Source organism: Salarias fasciatus, chromosome 23 (genome assembly GCF_902148845.1).
Source record: "Salarias fasciatus chromosome 23, fSalaFa1.1, whole genome shotgun sequence".
Lineage (NCBI taxonomy): Eukaryota > Metazoa > Chordata > Actinopteri > Blenniiformes > Blenniidae > Salarias > Salarias fasciatus.
In genome coordinates, this window is record NC_043766.1 from 4,125,833 (window position 1) to 4,140,656 (window position 14,824).

At 41.6% G+C, this 14,824-nt stretch overlaps 1 protein-coding gene across 1 annotated transcript in view; it reads right to left on the minus strand.

Annotated features, from left to right (window-relative positions):
- tmem131 (transmembrane protein 131) overlaps positions 1-12,355 on the minus strand; it is a 29,024-nt gene extending 16,669 nt beyond the window's left edge. Inside the window, exons 1-12 of the mRNA XM_030082990.1 lie at positions 12,081-12,355; positions 8,987-9,048; positions 8,762-8,802; positions 5,948-6,016; positions 4,675-4,795; positions 1,562-1,678; positions 1,353-1,475; positions 1,186-1,266; positions 896-1,046; positions 710-766; positions 546-607; positions 353-461 (exon numbers count right to left, since the gene is read on the minus strand). Of these exons, the coding sequence (XP_029938850.1) occupies positions 353-461; positions 546-607; positions 710-766; positions 896-1,046; positions 1,186-1,266; positions 1,353-1,475; positions 1,562-1,678; positions 4,675-4,795; positions 5,948-6,016; positions 8,762-8,802; positions 8,987-9,048; positions 12,081-12,246 (1,159 nt within the window). The 5' untranslated portion in view covers positions 12,247-12,355. The remainder of the gene's footprint in view (positions 1-352; positions 462-545; positions 608-709; positions 767-895; positions 1,047-1,185; positions 1,267-1,352; positions 1,476-1,561; positions 1,679-4,674; positions 4,796-5,947; positions 6,017-8,761; positions 8,803-8,986; positions 9,049-12,080) is intronic.
- Positions 12,356-14,824: the final 2,469 nt, after the last annotated feature.

Genomic DNA, 14,824 nt, shown 5'->3' on the forward strand with positions numbered 1-14,824 from the left:
AAACAAGATGAAAAGATCAGATAAAAGTGCTGCAAAAGGGCACAAGGCCCCCCCGCAACAGGAAGTTGTGCAATAGTGAAACAGCAAGCATTGAGGACATCGCAGGATAAAAATAGGAGAATGAGCATGATTAAAATCTTTTAAGTATAAAAACGGAGTCTTTTTGAAAACCACTTCACTCTGTCAAATCAAAATGGCTTCTCTTAGACACTTTAGGCAGATGTAATTTAAATCCAAACCATGTGTTACTGCTCAACAGAATCCACAACATTTATACTTTCAAGATTTCGCACAATTTTGTGTTTAGTAAATATTGAACAATAGACCACAAGAATTATAAAAACAAACTCACCATCAAAACTTATGCTTGCGACTTTGGTATATCTGCTCTCTCCGGCTTTGAGTGTAACTGCTTTGAAGTCTACTGTCACTGCTTCATTTGATGGTGTTGTGCGTACACTCTGAAAAACAGCACAAAGAGTGACGCGATATTATGCGACGACTGTGTGACGCTAGCATTTGAAAGTCAAGCGTACTCTCCGTACCGTAATTGGAACGTCTTTCATTCCAGAATTCAAAAGGTGCAGATTCAGGAGCTTGGGACGATCTGTGGCGAAGACGGGAGAGAGAATCAAAACAAGGCCCAGAGGGATTACGTATCAGACATTGAAGGCATCAAAATGTGGCTTCTTCTTCTGAAACTTCCTACCTTGCGATCGAAGAGTACCGAAGTCGAGCATCTCTGTTGACGAGTATATGCCAGGAGCTGTGAACAAGCATGAGTGTTGGAAAAGTGGAAAATCAAAATGTGCTGCCAGGGTTGAGTGTCTCAAAACAATTGAATCACGTCAGCTGGTCAGTTGAGAATATGCATCGGTGAGGTTTGACAGCACACCTGATGTGACCTCCACCTCCACCGGGAGGATGATGAACTGGTCCTCGTTGGGAGCGTTGGTTTTGATTCTGATGAAAGCTGTGTGGTTGTCGACATCTCTCGATGAGAAACTGGCTCTCATCACCCCCTTCGTTTCAAAGGGAGGAATCTCCTGGAGAGGGAGGGTCAAAAGGGGTGAACAGGAAGCCTATTTTAATACTTAAAGGGGATTTATTGGGCTTTTATTATTCGATGTGGATGCCTCAAGGACAATAAGCCCCTTTTATTCACAAAATCCGACTAGAGCTTACCCATAACTTTCCAGTGCCTCCTTGCTGGCCCGTAGGAAGCTCCAGATGCAGATCCCCACCGCTCGAGTACATCTCAACAACCTAGAGTCGTGGCACGGAGATGGAACACAAATTAACCTACAACATGCAGAAGTAGCTGTCAAGAGTGTGACTGACGCTCACAGTACCTGCAGTGGCTCACTGAAGGGATTGTGGATGTTTATCAGAGGAGAGAAGCTGCTGTTTACTGGGACTCGGGCTCCTATGAAGGGCCGCAGTCTGTATGGGTTTGGAATGCCGACCCCAAAAACCTTCATGGTAAGAAAAGCAATTTTAGCTACATCTTGCGGCCATTACAAACTCGACTTGCACGTGGAGGAAAAAAAAAGTTCTGTACCTGGTACGTAAACACTCCATGATGTGATGTATTAATAAATAAAGTGTTTTCTACATTCCCAACTACTCGTGCGAGAAACACAACATCAAATGACGTGTTCCCTCCTGGTGGAATTATCTGTTAAAAAGAATTTCAAAAAAAAAAAAAAGGGAGGAGATGAAACGGGTTAAAGGTGGTACGGCAAACACTTCAAACAGAGCAGATGTCGGCGGTTAGTTGCACTTCCTGAACTACAAACGGTTCGGATAATAACCTAAAACGATCTCAACGCTTACATTCATCACCTGGCTCTAGGAGGCCTCTGCTGTGACAACATCACAGCTCCATGGCAGCTTTGACATTTTGGTGGTGGCAGTGGTCTGAATCAGGGGTTGTTTAAAGTTTTTTTTTTTTTGCAGCACGTTCCACTAAAATACTTCCGCAACATTCACAGTTCCATGAGCATACGACAAAAGCAGAAGCTCGCAAATGTACAGTTTATGCTTATAGGCAGAGCGCGCTTACATAATGCACAAAAGAGAGAGAAGAGAGGAGACTGTGCTCTTTCTTCAAATCCATGAATCCAATTCAATGGGTAAAGTGATTTTTCAAAACAAAAGTCAAAATTTTCAATCAAGCACTGTCAGAAAATGTGGGTACTGAAGTTGTAATGACTGACAATACTGCATTGAGGTGCCCAGAAAATTCAACATAGTTTGTGTCTGAAATGTGTCTGTGTGTGACAAAACCATTCGTCTGTGGTAGCACCGTACTGTACACCCTCATGTATCATGACGATTCAAGCGCTGAATAAGAATTGTGATCATGAAATCATAATTCTAAAGTGCATTTTTCACAAGCTGTTGGACTTTCTGCAAAATAAAATAATTCTGTCACACTTTATGCTCCACAAGTGAAAGAAGAAGTTGAAATACATTCGCATGCGTTTGCACATTTTCACACCAAATGTTTCACTATTGATCAGACTACAAGATAATCTATTTCTTGCTACTTGAAAACACTTCGTATCAGCAGGCATTCCCTTCATGCTCCGTCTGCCACAAACTAAATCACACAAGGGCAAACTGAGTAATGAGCTCGACGAATTTTGTTTTCAAAGTCCTGGACATGAACTTTGGGGTTCCCACACAACCAGTGCATCCACACTGGCAAGCACGGCAATACACTGGCAGAATAAATGATGAAGAACAGAACAAAAAAAACCCATAAAATTCAATATTTCACCATCAAGCACACAGCTGGAACATGATTTTTAAGCAAAATAATAGCAAAACTGTTTGGAGGATGAGAAATTACACGACGATTCGTCACAAACAGATTTAACATATAATATAGTTTGCAGCTTTAGTCCTCAAAACAGGAGCTTGATAGTTTTAGATATCAAAAGAATAAACTGAGGGGAAAAAAAACAACTTTTCTCTGTTTTTCCAAATATAAAAACAAACTAGCCAGTAATAAGAATACAAATCTCCCCTGAAGATAGGAACTTGTGCATGCTTAATTAAATTTAAAAAAAAAGAAAGCTGTTCTTCACACATCCTGTGACAAACTAGCCTTAGGTCAACTCAAAAACCACACCGGCAGTTTCCATCCTACAGAGTGTGTGTGCAGATCATAATCTCACATCATCAGAGTAGTTATTCTAATACTTACAAGTATAAGGAAGTGCAATAGCTCCCTGAACCTTGTTAATCTCCGTAGTCTGTTCTAAAACTAAGCGCTACATTTCAAAGGATTTAGCGTAGGATGTATTATGATATATAGAACAGACAATATGTTAAGAGAAAATAAGATGATTTATCTTAATGAGTATTAAATTCACTCTAACAGCTCCACCAAATACACAAGTTAATAAAATATGCTTGTGTTCATAAGACGTCCACAACAATGTTAGTAATAGAGTAAAACCGTAACTCTGCGCGCTGCATTGCTGCTTGGTCCATGTTTTCACAACCACAGAGCTGTTCTCAACACATGACCCGACACCATACAGACACAACCTGCAGAAAACGTTCCCTTGAGCAAGTACATGGTGTGTCAGTTCAGTCGGCCCCTGAATAGGCTTTCCCACTCAAAGAGAAATAAAGAAGGTACTCGCCCATGTGTCAGCCATATTATACAAACACAATTAGTAGCAGACACAACTTCAGACAAACACACACCCATCGCTCTCAGAAAACAATGACAAACTTAGATCAGACCAATATTTACCAGTTAAAAACTTGCAGATAAAAAAAAAGCCCTATTTTTCCCCACAGTTTACATTCTTTGTACATGGTTTGCTCTTTTACTGTCAAAATGTTAAAGAGCTTTATGAGTTCAAAATCAAACCATTTCCTTTCGTACTTGTTATTTCCATCTCCTGGAAACGTCATGTTGACCATTTTAATTTATTTCATTGTAACTTCTGTTTCGAGAGAGATAAATATTCATCATTTGCTGCAAAAGCAATTTTTTGTACTCGGTGGCAAATGATTTCAGATATTCGGGACTAATTGTAATCACACAGCGTCTGATAAGCAAGGGATGCGCAGGGCCAAGGACAGGCTGGCTACGTGCACCTGGAGACTGTGGGAAACATCCACCCACCAGCAGCCGAACTCGTTTTGATACTTATCCAAGCTGGCTATCACAAGTTACCCCCTACTCTCCCACTTTTGGAATTCTAACACTCTGTGCCAAACAGACTCTGCAGACACATCTCTATTGCAACAAACTTGTGCTGAATTCATCTATCAGAAATGTATCCTGACACTTTCTGTTCATTTAGCTGCAGGACTGCAGCTAGACAGAGATTAGGCACTGCGGTGACACATCCCGGGTTGTCAGCGTCTATATGCAGACGGTTTCTTGTTCTATGATGGCACAAAAAAAAAAAAAGAATGCTCTGTGTTTTCCGATTAGCGGGAGTGTTTACAACAACTGGTGGAGTGAAAACACTGACTTTTAAGAACTGAGCGTGAGGCACACACATCTGGTGACAAGGCGAGATCAGCACACAGCCATATGATCCAAGATCAAGACCCGTTTCATTTACCCGTTTAAAAAGGAGAGAAAAAAAAGGTGGTGCCACATTTTTTAATATGAGCAGACTTCAACTGACTGGTACTTACCCTATTCTGGAAAAACGATGCATGGAAGTGCGCTGTTGTTGCAGATATAGATATCAAACTAATTTCTTCCGCGCTGGGATTATGTAAATAAACTTTCTCCATTTTTGGCATTCCGACAGGCCTGTGAAGGAGGAAGATGACACTTTGAAAAGACAGCAACAGTACATTGAAGAGAACTTTCAACGTGTTGCTACAGTGTTTGCGTTTTCTGACATATAGCATGTTGAATGTTCATGTCCGGTGTGACCAGAGTAAACCCAGCACCATAACGTCATTTCGGATCTGCTTGAAATCTACTTTCTGCATGAAGCTGGTCTGACATTATGGGCGTGTGATGTTGCACATTACCAGTTCTATCACTCAACAAAAAATTAAACTCAACCCTGGAAAATGATTCATATCAAACAGGGGATGGGCTGAGTCGTAAAGGTTGATCAACAGGTTTAGCGTAAACCTCAGCTTAATGGGATCGTTTCACTGCCAAAGTTTTTAATACAAAATGAAAATGACAATACTTTTACTTAAATACTGTTCATCAAAGCCTAAAGCAACTCTTTTCATTCTCCAGCTCTTAGGTGACTGTGTTTTACAGCGTTATATGAAGATACACTGGAACAGGGCTGACACAATCCCCTCTGCCACAAAGTCATGAAATACAATAGGGAAGTCTGCTTGGCTCAACCACAAATGCTACTGCGTGTTCAGTGTGAGAGGGGAACAAAAGTTTGGACGCCAATTTAAATATCATTAACACCATTCATGTGTGAAGCTGAGCGTCTATATGTGGGCTCATTTAAAGAGAAGAGCAATTTATTTCTCACCCATCATTCCTGTCACATTAGCGACGGGGTGACAACTTCTCAAGGTTTTATTTTCATGCCCTCAAAGCATCCAGAGCTGATAAAGTGAATTGTTTATTGTGGAGCAAGCTGAGATAGCTATGATACAGCAGCTCAACCCTATACGCCAAAATCTGTACCCTGGTAATGGGCCATAAAGCTGGGTGTGCACCCTGTAGCAGCCTGGAATGTGGTCTAATAAATCTGGTACAGGTGAAGCAAGGACCTGCTTTTACATTACATAGAATGCTGAAACGTCTTGACATCTGTAGCCTCAGAGGAAGTTTTTCTTTGCGTGAACAGTACTACAAATTGCATGATCCACTGGGAACTTCAAAGAGGAAAGTCATGCAGAACAAAAACTTCACCGAGTGGCTCAGCGTCCAAAACAAGACCACACGTCACCTAAAGAAATGTAGGAGTATGACACTCACTGTTCGTGAAAGTCCAACATCGGAGGTTCGAATCGTATAGGCCGGCAGTTCCCACGGTGTGGGGACGCGCTGCAGGAGACAGGCAGGTGTGACAGCAGCAGAAGCAGCCAGTAAAAAATACTACCCATGTTTGTGTGTATTTCAAACAACCGGAGAGGTTAAACACACAAAAGAAGACAGAGCTGTCTAATTCCAGGGTTTTTTCTCAGCGTGTCAGACTGCCGGGGGGACCACTCCCGCGTACAGCTCAGTATTTCCATATGTAAACTCTTCATGAAAATCCATAGACAGAGGAGAGGAGGAGAAGAAGAAAGGACGACACAATACAGCGATCCGTCCAGTAACTTTTGCGAAATGATGATCTTCAACCCGCATGCTCACATATCTTACCAAACCTGTCTGGCCACATGGGTATCTTAATAAAAGGGGTTGTCCTCAACTTGCCTCATTGTTGAAGGTAATGCACAACAGAGCGGTGTAATGAGAGCCTTTATGTAAATCCCTTCAACAGGGAAGTTCATCACCAATAAAAATGCGACACGGCACCGACTTCCTTTAGTGGCATCTGAAAGTTGCATGCTCATTTTATCACGAATATACAGAAACACTGTGAGATGTGGTACACAAAGCAAAAATATATATCCCACAATGAGTTTTTGTTTTTATTATTTGTTTCCCCGTCCCTGTTCTGATGCCATTCCTCACATGTAACTACACCCTGGAGTCAAACAATTTGACAGATCAATTTCACCCATTTACTACCAAGCCTACGTCTACAGCTAGCAGACAATAGCCACGGCTCTGCGCTCCAATAGCCGAAGTTGCAAGAGATAGGATAGGTTTCTTTCCCCTGGGGTGCGCTCAGTGTTCACTCACGCGGTTTAATCCGTCATCTCTCGGCCCGTCTTGCTACTCTCATTAATATAACAACTACTGACAAAATTCTTCTGGGATTAAGGATTCAGATGGATCCTGGCTGTGAACTCTGCAACACTTTTCATTCTGTACTTCAGAGCTAATGTGTTGAATGTCGGTGTGTAATTGGAGTATCTCAGAGTTGGGAAGGGGGAGGGTCGTCAACACACGCACATCGTCATGAGGTAAACCCCAAGGTGACGAGCGAAGAGGCTCTGAAAAGCCTTAAAATGCTCGAGAGAGAGAGAGAGAGAGAGAGAGAGAGAGAGAGAGAGAGAGAGAGAGAGAGAGAGAGAGAAAGCCAAAGCAGAAAACAAAATAATCAAACTGCAAATCAACCCCCCCAAACTCTCCTCACCCACCTCGCTGAGGGAGTGGTTACTTCATGCCCTAGCCAGATAACCCTTTCAGGGATTAGAACTGGCTGTACAAACAGAGGTCTGCCCCCAGGAAACAAAAAAACATAGAAAACACTATTTTAAAAACAAAAAGTTTCATGAGTCTTGACACCATGGTCACTATGCCTACCTGGTTGAGCTGTTCCACCCAATGGACACAGTCCAACAGTGGTCTCTGAAAACACTGACTAATCACCCTGCTGAGAAAATATTCTGCTGGACTAAGTGAAACCAAAAGAAACAGCCTTCACCAGCATACAATGTGTTCAGCATCAAGCACTTAATCCACAGTGAAGCTTAGCCATTTAATAGATTATCAGAAAATGTTTATTTTATCTGCTATCAAAATGATGTAAAGCTGCACTGGCTGAACTCAGCTGAACATCTTGTATTATGGATATATATGGATATTATCCAACATTCTATGATGATACACTAAAAAAAAGCAGGTCAAATTAAAACAATTTCTTTGTGACCTATGCACATAATCAGTTATATAGGCTAACTTTAAAAATGCTTAAAACGTCAACTAAAGGTCCCAATAAAGTGTTATTTTGGTAGCAGTTCTGGTTGCAGAAGACTTTGCTTCTCACTGGAGTCATTATTTACAAGTCATTTCAGAAACTTTCTCATCCATTGCCAGATTGAAAGATTCACAACCTGCTTTTAGAGGGGTCTTTAAACCTCAGTATGATGACCCCACACACTCGGATAAAGAGAGATGTGGAGCCTAAATGTCAGGGGTTTAAATAGGACAGGTGCACCTGTCACTCCTTGGCCAGATTCTGACCTTCTGAACCTAATCTGAACCCGGAGATTTGACTCCAGTGGCTTTTATCTTGAGAGAACTGTATGTAAACACTCTTCAAAATGACTGTTCATTTCATTTTATATATGAAAACATGGGTGACAAGGGTCCATCTACTGTAAGCCCCATTTAAAAAAAGATTGTATGTGTAGAGGTGGGCGGAAAACAAAATCTATTTCTTTTCAACACAACTTTACCAGTCAGGTGAGCCAAGTGAGTGTCTGCACTCCAGGCGTCAAGACTATTCCGTCTGCTCAATACTCTCACTGTCGAAGCGGACATCTTTGAGATAGGAGCGAGCAAAGGGGGCAGGGTGCGCTGTGGCTTGGCCCAACAACAGGTGACAGAACAGTTTCCCTGACAACTCTTGTGGCTTACAGCATGTTTTACGAGGGCTAGGAAAACGTGAGTGCCATTCAGAGAGCCCATCGAGTTCAAGCCACGACTGTCTCTGCGTCCAACTCAGAGACACACATTCTAACTGACGCTTTGTAAAAATTCCTGTCCGGTTATGTTAACCTCAACAAAGTAGTCCCTTCCGTTTGGTCCCATGGCTGGAGCCACAACATGTTTGGAGTTTTCTGCTCTCCATGGCAAAGTTGCTCATTTTAGAAGGACAGCAGTAAAAAAGAATGCAACAAATACATTATTCGATATTAAACAATTGTTGGGGAAATATAAGACATTTCCTACCTCTGTTGATGATATAAACTAAAGTCGATGTCAGATTCTGCCTGCAAAGAGAAGTGACAGACTTAGTCATAATTAAAACTTCAACTGATGAATCATCAGTCGATCACAACCGTTATACACACACTTGTAATCAGCCTTGTTTAATCTTTATCTCACTCTGATGGTGTAAGTGTTCATGGTGAGTCATGAGACCATTTCAGTGGCCACAATAAAAAAAATCCTTACCTGTAGAAGGCTTCCCTCACCGAAATGTAGAACTTCTAGGATTGTGTCTGACTGAATGAATGCTGCAAACACAAAAAGAGGAGCATGAGTCAAATTTCTATCAGTTCTCAAAACAATAACTTCAAAGCTGTAACTAACAAAAAGCTGACAAAATTCAAACCAAAGGAAAACTCATTTGCAGGGTGGGGATTGCGCAAACAAAGTTAACCTACTTCTATTGATTTGCAACGCAAAGTGTCTTTTGAGGCACCAGAAAGGTCACAGACCGACATTATGTACTGCACTCATTAACACAGCAGCTAATTGTGCTGTAGCTCAATTTGAAACAGTTAAAACCACAGCTCAGTGGGATGTTTTTAATGTTAATTTTTTTTTTGTTTTGTTTTTTTGCTCAAGACATCTCCCAAATCTTCTAAAGCAGAACTCATCAGTTAGCAGTTTGTATATCTTCCCGAACCACACAGTAATATAACTTACAAAAGATAACTGCCTTTCTGAACTTTAATCTTTTGGACCCTTGCAGCAGACCACAGACAGAGCACCTGAGATCGGTGTCCAGCCTCTGCTATACTTTTGGTGAAAAAAGTCAGAGGTTTAAGCACCCACAGAGTAACCTCGTTGGCCAACCTGCTGCTGTGTACACGCCGATTTCAGGATGTCAAAAGTTGTCGGCCTGTGACAGAACTGCATATCTTCAGTAATGACAGCATCAGAGTTATCGGATGTCCAGTGCTAAAACAGCAATGTGATTCACACTAACTATGAGTCTCAAAAGCTTGTACAGCCACTGAATGAGATGTCATTAAAAAGAAGGACTCGAGCAGATTTCCAGCAGCAACACAATTCCCATTAATAGACCCATTTCATAAAATGAGTGAAGATGTAGTCTGCAAAAACGTTTGCCTCCTTGCTATTTGGAGCAAGAAACATTAGTGGGTTTTCTTTTCTCCTATGTAAATGGCACTGTTTACCTCTAATGCAGCCAAAACCCACTAGTGGGGGGAAAAAGAGAGCCACAACACTCCAATCCCCCTGCCCGTGGCAGACCTCAAGTTAAAACCAGTGCAATCAGTCAGTATATTGATCTAGTAAATGAGAACAAAATAGCCTGTAGACTGTCAGAAAACAATGACATATAATGACTCTGTTGAAGCAATGCACAACACCATTAAACTCAGGAATTTGAATATTGATCTGAAAGCCACCATGAACGCTGCTGCGAACAGTGAAGTGAGCCACGAGCAGGCTAATGACACATGTTTTACCTGGAGACACTGATCCCACCCCGTCTGAATATATAACACAGTTCATCACAACAATTACCCCCCAAAAAAATCTGCTAAGTAAAGGCTGTGACAAGTAAAAGGGACATGACTGATTACACCATGCATGCTTTGAAATACTAAACTTCAGAGTTCTTCAACAGCATCTAACCCCCCTCCTGCTTTTTTTTTGTTAAAAGAGTGTGATTAAAGGCTTCAAAGGGCTTCTAAAGGCACTATTTTCAGGAACAATGTTTACAAAAACTATATATAAATTGTGCTGAATTTAGCCTTTAGAGTGATTTCACACTCATACTAGTCAGCTGCAAATCAAACTTTTTGTTTAATCAACACAGAAATCAGTCACAAGGAACACGATTAGCAGGGATGAGAAACAGAACTGGAAACAAAGTTTACTTTTTCCTCACACTAAGTAGCTTTTCTGAGAGTACAGAAGACAAAACAGTGTTTCCACTTTTTTTCCTCTCTCAAGCTTGAAGGAAAAACATTGGTACACGGTATGTACTGCTGCTAGCTTCTTTCCCCATATCTATTGGGACTACACAGAGCTACTATCATCCCTAACCCACCAAGACCAGAGCAAGAGACAAAACAAAGTCTCCCTCCCACTCCACATCAATACACCAGCAAACAGACAACACATAGTGAAAGTAGCAATGTACTCAAGCTCTGTAGACAAAGAGAAAGTCAACACATTCAAAGATGATCCTTTTTTAGCAAGAAAACAAACATTTTTCAACAAAGCAGCAGTTATGCCCTCTCAACTAATGAGGGTTAGTATCTGTTTATGTTCTGCATTGAACAGGTGGCTATTTGGAGGTTAAACAACTGGAAAATAGAGTATTTATCACAGTTCCCCAACGGCTAAGATGCAAGATGCCGTGTTTGTCCTGATCAGCACACACCAGAATGATGCTCTATCAGTATTTTCCTCCAAATACAGATAATAAAGCTAAAAAAAAACTTACGTCAGTCGACTATTGAATAGATTTTATTAGGACATTTTACTTGAAAAATATAACACATCCCAATAGTTTACAAAATGCATAAGTACATAATCCTGATGCATTTTGGCATTTGAGAAAACCAGTTTGTGTGTGAATTCTGGAGCACGCCTGTCAGTTGTGCTGATGCAGGCCTGTGAGGGTTTGCTGCAGAGGGACTAAGTTTGTTCTGCAGGTACAGAACACCGGGAGTGAACTCGTCCAGGGTTTGGGAGCGTGTTGCAGGCAGCTAAAGTAAACAAGTCCCAGGGAGCAGGAGAGGCGCTCCGGCTGGGAGCCGACAGGGTTTACCCTGGACGGGGATGACAGGCAGACTGTCCGCTTGTCACCGTGACCTGACACGATCACCACACCGCAGGATAAACAGCCCGGGTTGAAAATTAAAAGGGACCCAGCCACGTTTACCAAACCTCACAATGAGCCCGAGTTTGAGGAAGTGCGGCTCGGGAGCCCACATCTGTAATGCTAACCAGCGGCTGTGCCTCGCTATTAACGGCTCCCGGTTCTCGGAGTGTTAGCTCAACTCAGCCTTACATGGACTACATGACAACAAGCTACGGACGGAGCCAACAGCCGCTGTCAGCCGTTGAGGCCACATTATACAGCGGGGGCTAAGTACCTGCGGCTCCCGCCCCGAGCTCGGAAACCTTCCACACGGTCACAGTTCAGCCCAGACACGCTAGCGGACTTAGCCCGAGTAAAAGTTGAAGCTCCTCTGAAAGCAAGGCTAACCCTCTGCCAGCACTTCGTGGAAACGTCTACTACGGAAGTTAGCGCCGGCTAACGCAGCCGAGCTAAGTTACAAACCTTGTTTGTTTGCCCGCGTCGTGTGAATGAAAGCAATAAATAACATCCTCAATAATCCCGCACACGACATCCTCGCTGTCGTGTGCGGACGGTGACAAACTCTTTCTCCGCTGACCATGCTGCGGTTCTTCCCGTTACGATAACAACCGAGAGAGTGCGCCGACATGCCCGTGTGCACCTCTGCTGACTCTGTCAATCATATCCGTGAAGAAACGCTCAGCTGAGGGGCAGCGGCAGCTAACTACCGAGCAGGACGGCGGCCTCGCTCCGTCTTTTAACCTTCCTCTTCCGCTCGCGAGGTGACGCGTCAGTGGGCGTGGCCGCTGCGGCTCGTTCCGAACAGGGGGCGTGGCCTGGTCAACCGATTCACTGAACTCATCGATTAGCCAGCCAATGCTTTGATAATTTATTTTAGTTGTAGTTTTTGAAAGTGTGTGTATTTGTATTGGTCCGTCACGTCTGAAATTAATTATTTGTTTGTTTTGTTTTTTTAAGGATTTGGAAAAACAACTGTATTTTGTACAAACGCCAATCTATTGACATGGAAAATTGGTTTCGAAGCAGCACCACATGGATTGATCAACTTTTTAGTATTATTTTGTTCCCATATAAAGAATTTGTTAAAAGGCTCAATGTTCCTGTATCTCCTGAATAGTATACTAGAGTGTTTGGGGCCATGTTTGGAGTGTAATTCTGCTTTTTAAATGCCAAAAGAGGCTTGATGTCTACAAACTAACCTGTTAAATTATAACAGAAACATCTGCAGGGGAACTCTGAGTGTCCAATCACTCTGTCTGAGAGTCATGTTCCAAAAAGAGGTTAGAGCTTCGCTCTGTTGGTTCATATTAGATTTGTGGAAAGGGGGGTTGACTCCTCCATAAAGAAGAGGTATTTGTTTGAAGTTAACAAATGTGTTTTAAACTGATCTAGAAAATATATTCTGCTAAAGTTCAGGCTTAAGAAAGATATTGACGTGAAATAGTGTCTGTAATGAATGCCCTGAATCAATGGGTATGAATTAATCTTTTTTGGGGAGAATGTGTTATTCTGACTATCTGTTAAATGTATGCAAATAATCAGTTCTACCTGCCTGATAAATATTTTATTCCTGATGTCAAAGTATGGCACTCAATGTTGCAAACACTGGAAAAAGCTGGCTTTTTGCTTATCATAATGACTTCAAGCACTACATTTTCTCAAAAACAAACATGATTACTGAATGTATTGAAAACCCAGAGCATGAAATGTCGCTTTTCTTGCTTTCTGCTTTTTGTCTTTATTTTATACTTGTTCTGTTGTACTAAAACTGGTCATGTAAAATTGTTATTGTTGAAAAACAGCACTTTAAAGCAAAACATTCACATTTCACATTTCAGCAATGTTTACACATGTTCATGCGTCATTTACACATGTGCATTACAAGTTATAGATCATAGTGGATCTACAAAGGCACAAACACATTCTTTACAGTTATCTGGAACTGAATGATGTAATACTCTACATCATGACTTCAATAACTCCTAGAAATGATATTACATTTACAAAGGTTTCTACATGTGATTCCAGACTGCCCTGCTCCTCTGGCTTCTCGAACACAGGCTAAGATTAGCAGTCCATCACAACGGGATGCACGTACATGCACACACATGCCCACATGCACATGCACATGCGCACACACACACACACATACACAAACATAAATGGAAGCAGTCACGTTTAACTTTTTTGCTCTCTGTGAGTAATGGGTTACAGACTATAAGTCACAAATTAACCCTATAGGGATCTGTAACCCACAAGACACACACACACAAACACACACACACATGCACATGTTGGGAGAGAGAAAGAGAAAAACATATCTAAACACACACACATACACACACACATAAATCACACATTAACCTTATAGAGTCTGTAGCCCTCTCTCACACTCACTCAAACAGACATACCTACAAACAAATCGTCACCCATTAACCATATGGGGATCTGTATTCCACCCCTCTGGAGAACGTGCTGCACGTAGGCCCCTCTTCAGTGGCTTTCAGCCAACTACTTACTTTAACAATAAGCGTTTTATGTAATCTTTACTATTGAAAAAACATCAGTGAAATTTTACTTCCTAACATGTCATAGAACAAAACAAAGCAAAGGTGAAAATGACAAAAACTGCTAAGAAGAAATTCCACTATTGCAACTGCTAAATTGCTTAAACAGAAAATGACGATTAAATACAATAAGAAAAAGTCACACATTCCTAAATGGCGTGTTTAAATTTTATAAACCTGATCTCGGACTGTAGGGTGCTGGCTATGGATGTGAACATCCAGCCCGGCTGAACCGTCTTTGACCACAATACAAACTGAAATAGGAGATATAAGGAACCAAGTTAAGTTACTCCGCTGACTTGTACATGTAGAAAATGCACTCATATAAAAGTACATCAAAGTATTGGCAGTTTAGGAACAATAAGCCAATCTTAATGTCCTGAAGCTGCTGACTGATATTTCAAATGTGCATTTTTCACTGTCTCAGTCAGTATTCCATTTCACAGAATCGTATTCTTCAAGGTGCAAAAGTGCCGGTATCATTAAATTAACTTGACGAAACTTAGTAAATAGCTGTGAGCCGGACTGGATCCCCTGGCAGGATGGTTCTGTTTTACAGCTCTGCTTCAAACATTTTCCAAATATGCAGAATTTGTTTATTTCATGAACCGTTAATTCAGATTCTTCATATGCATTTGA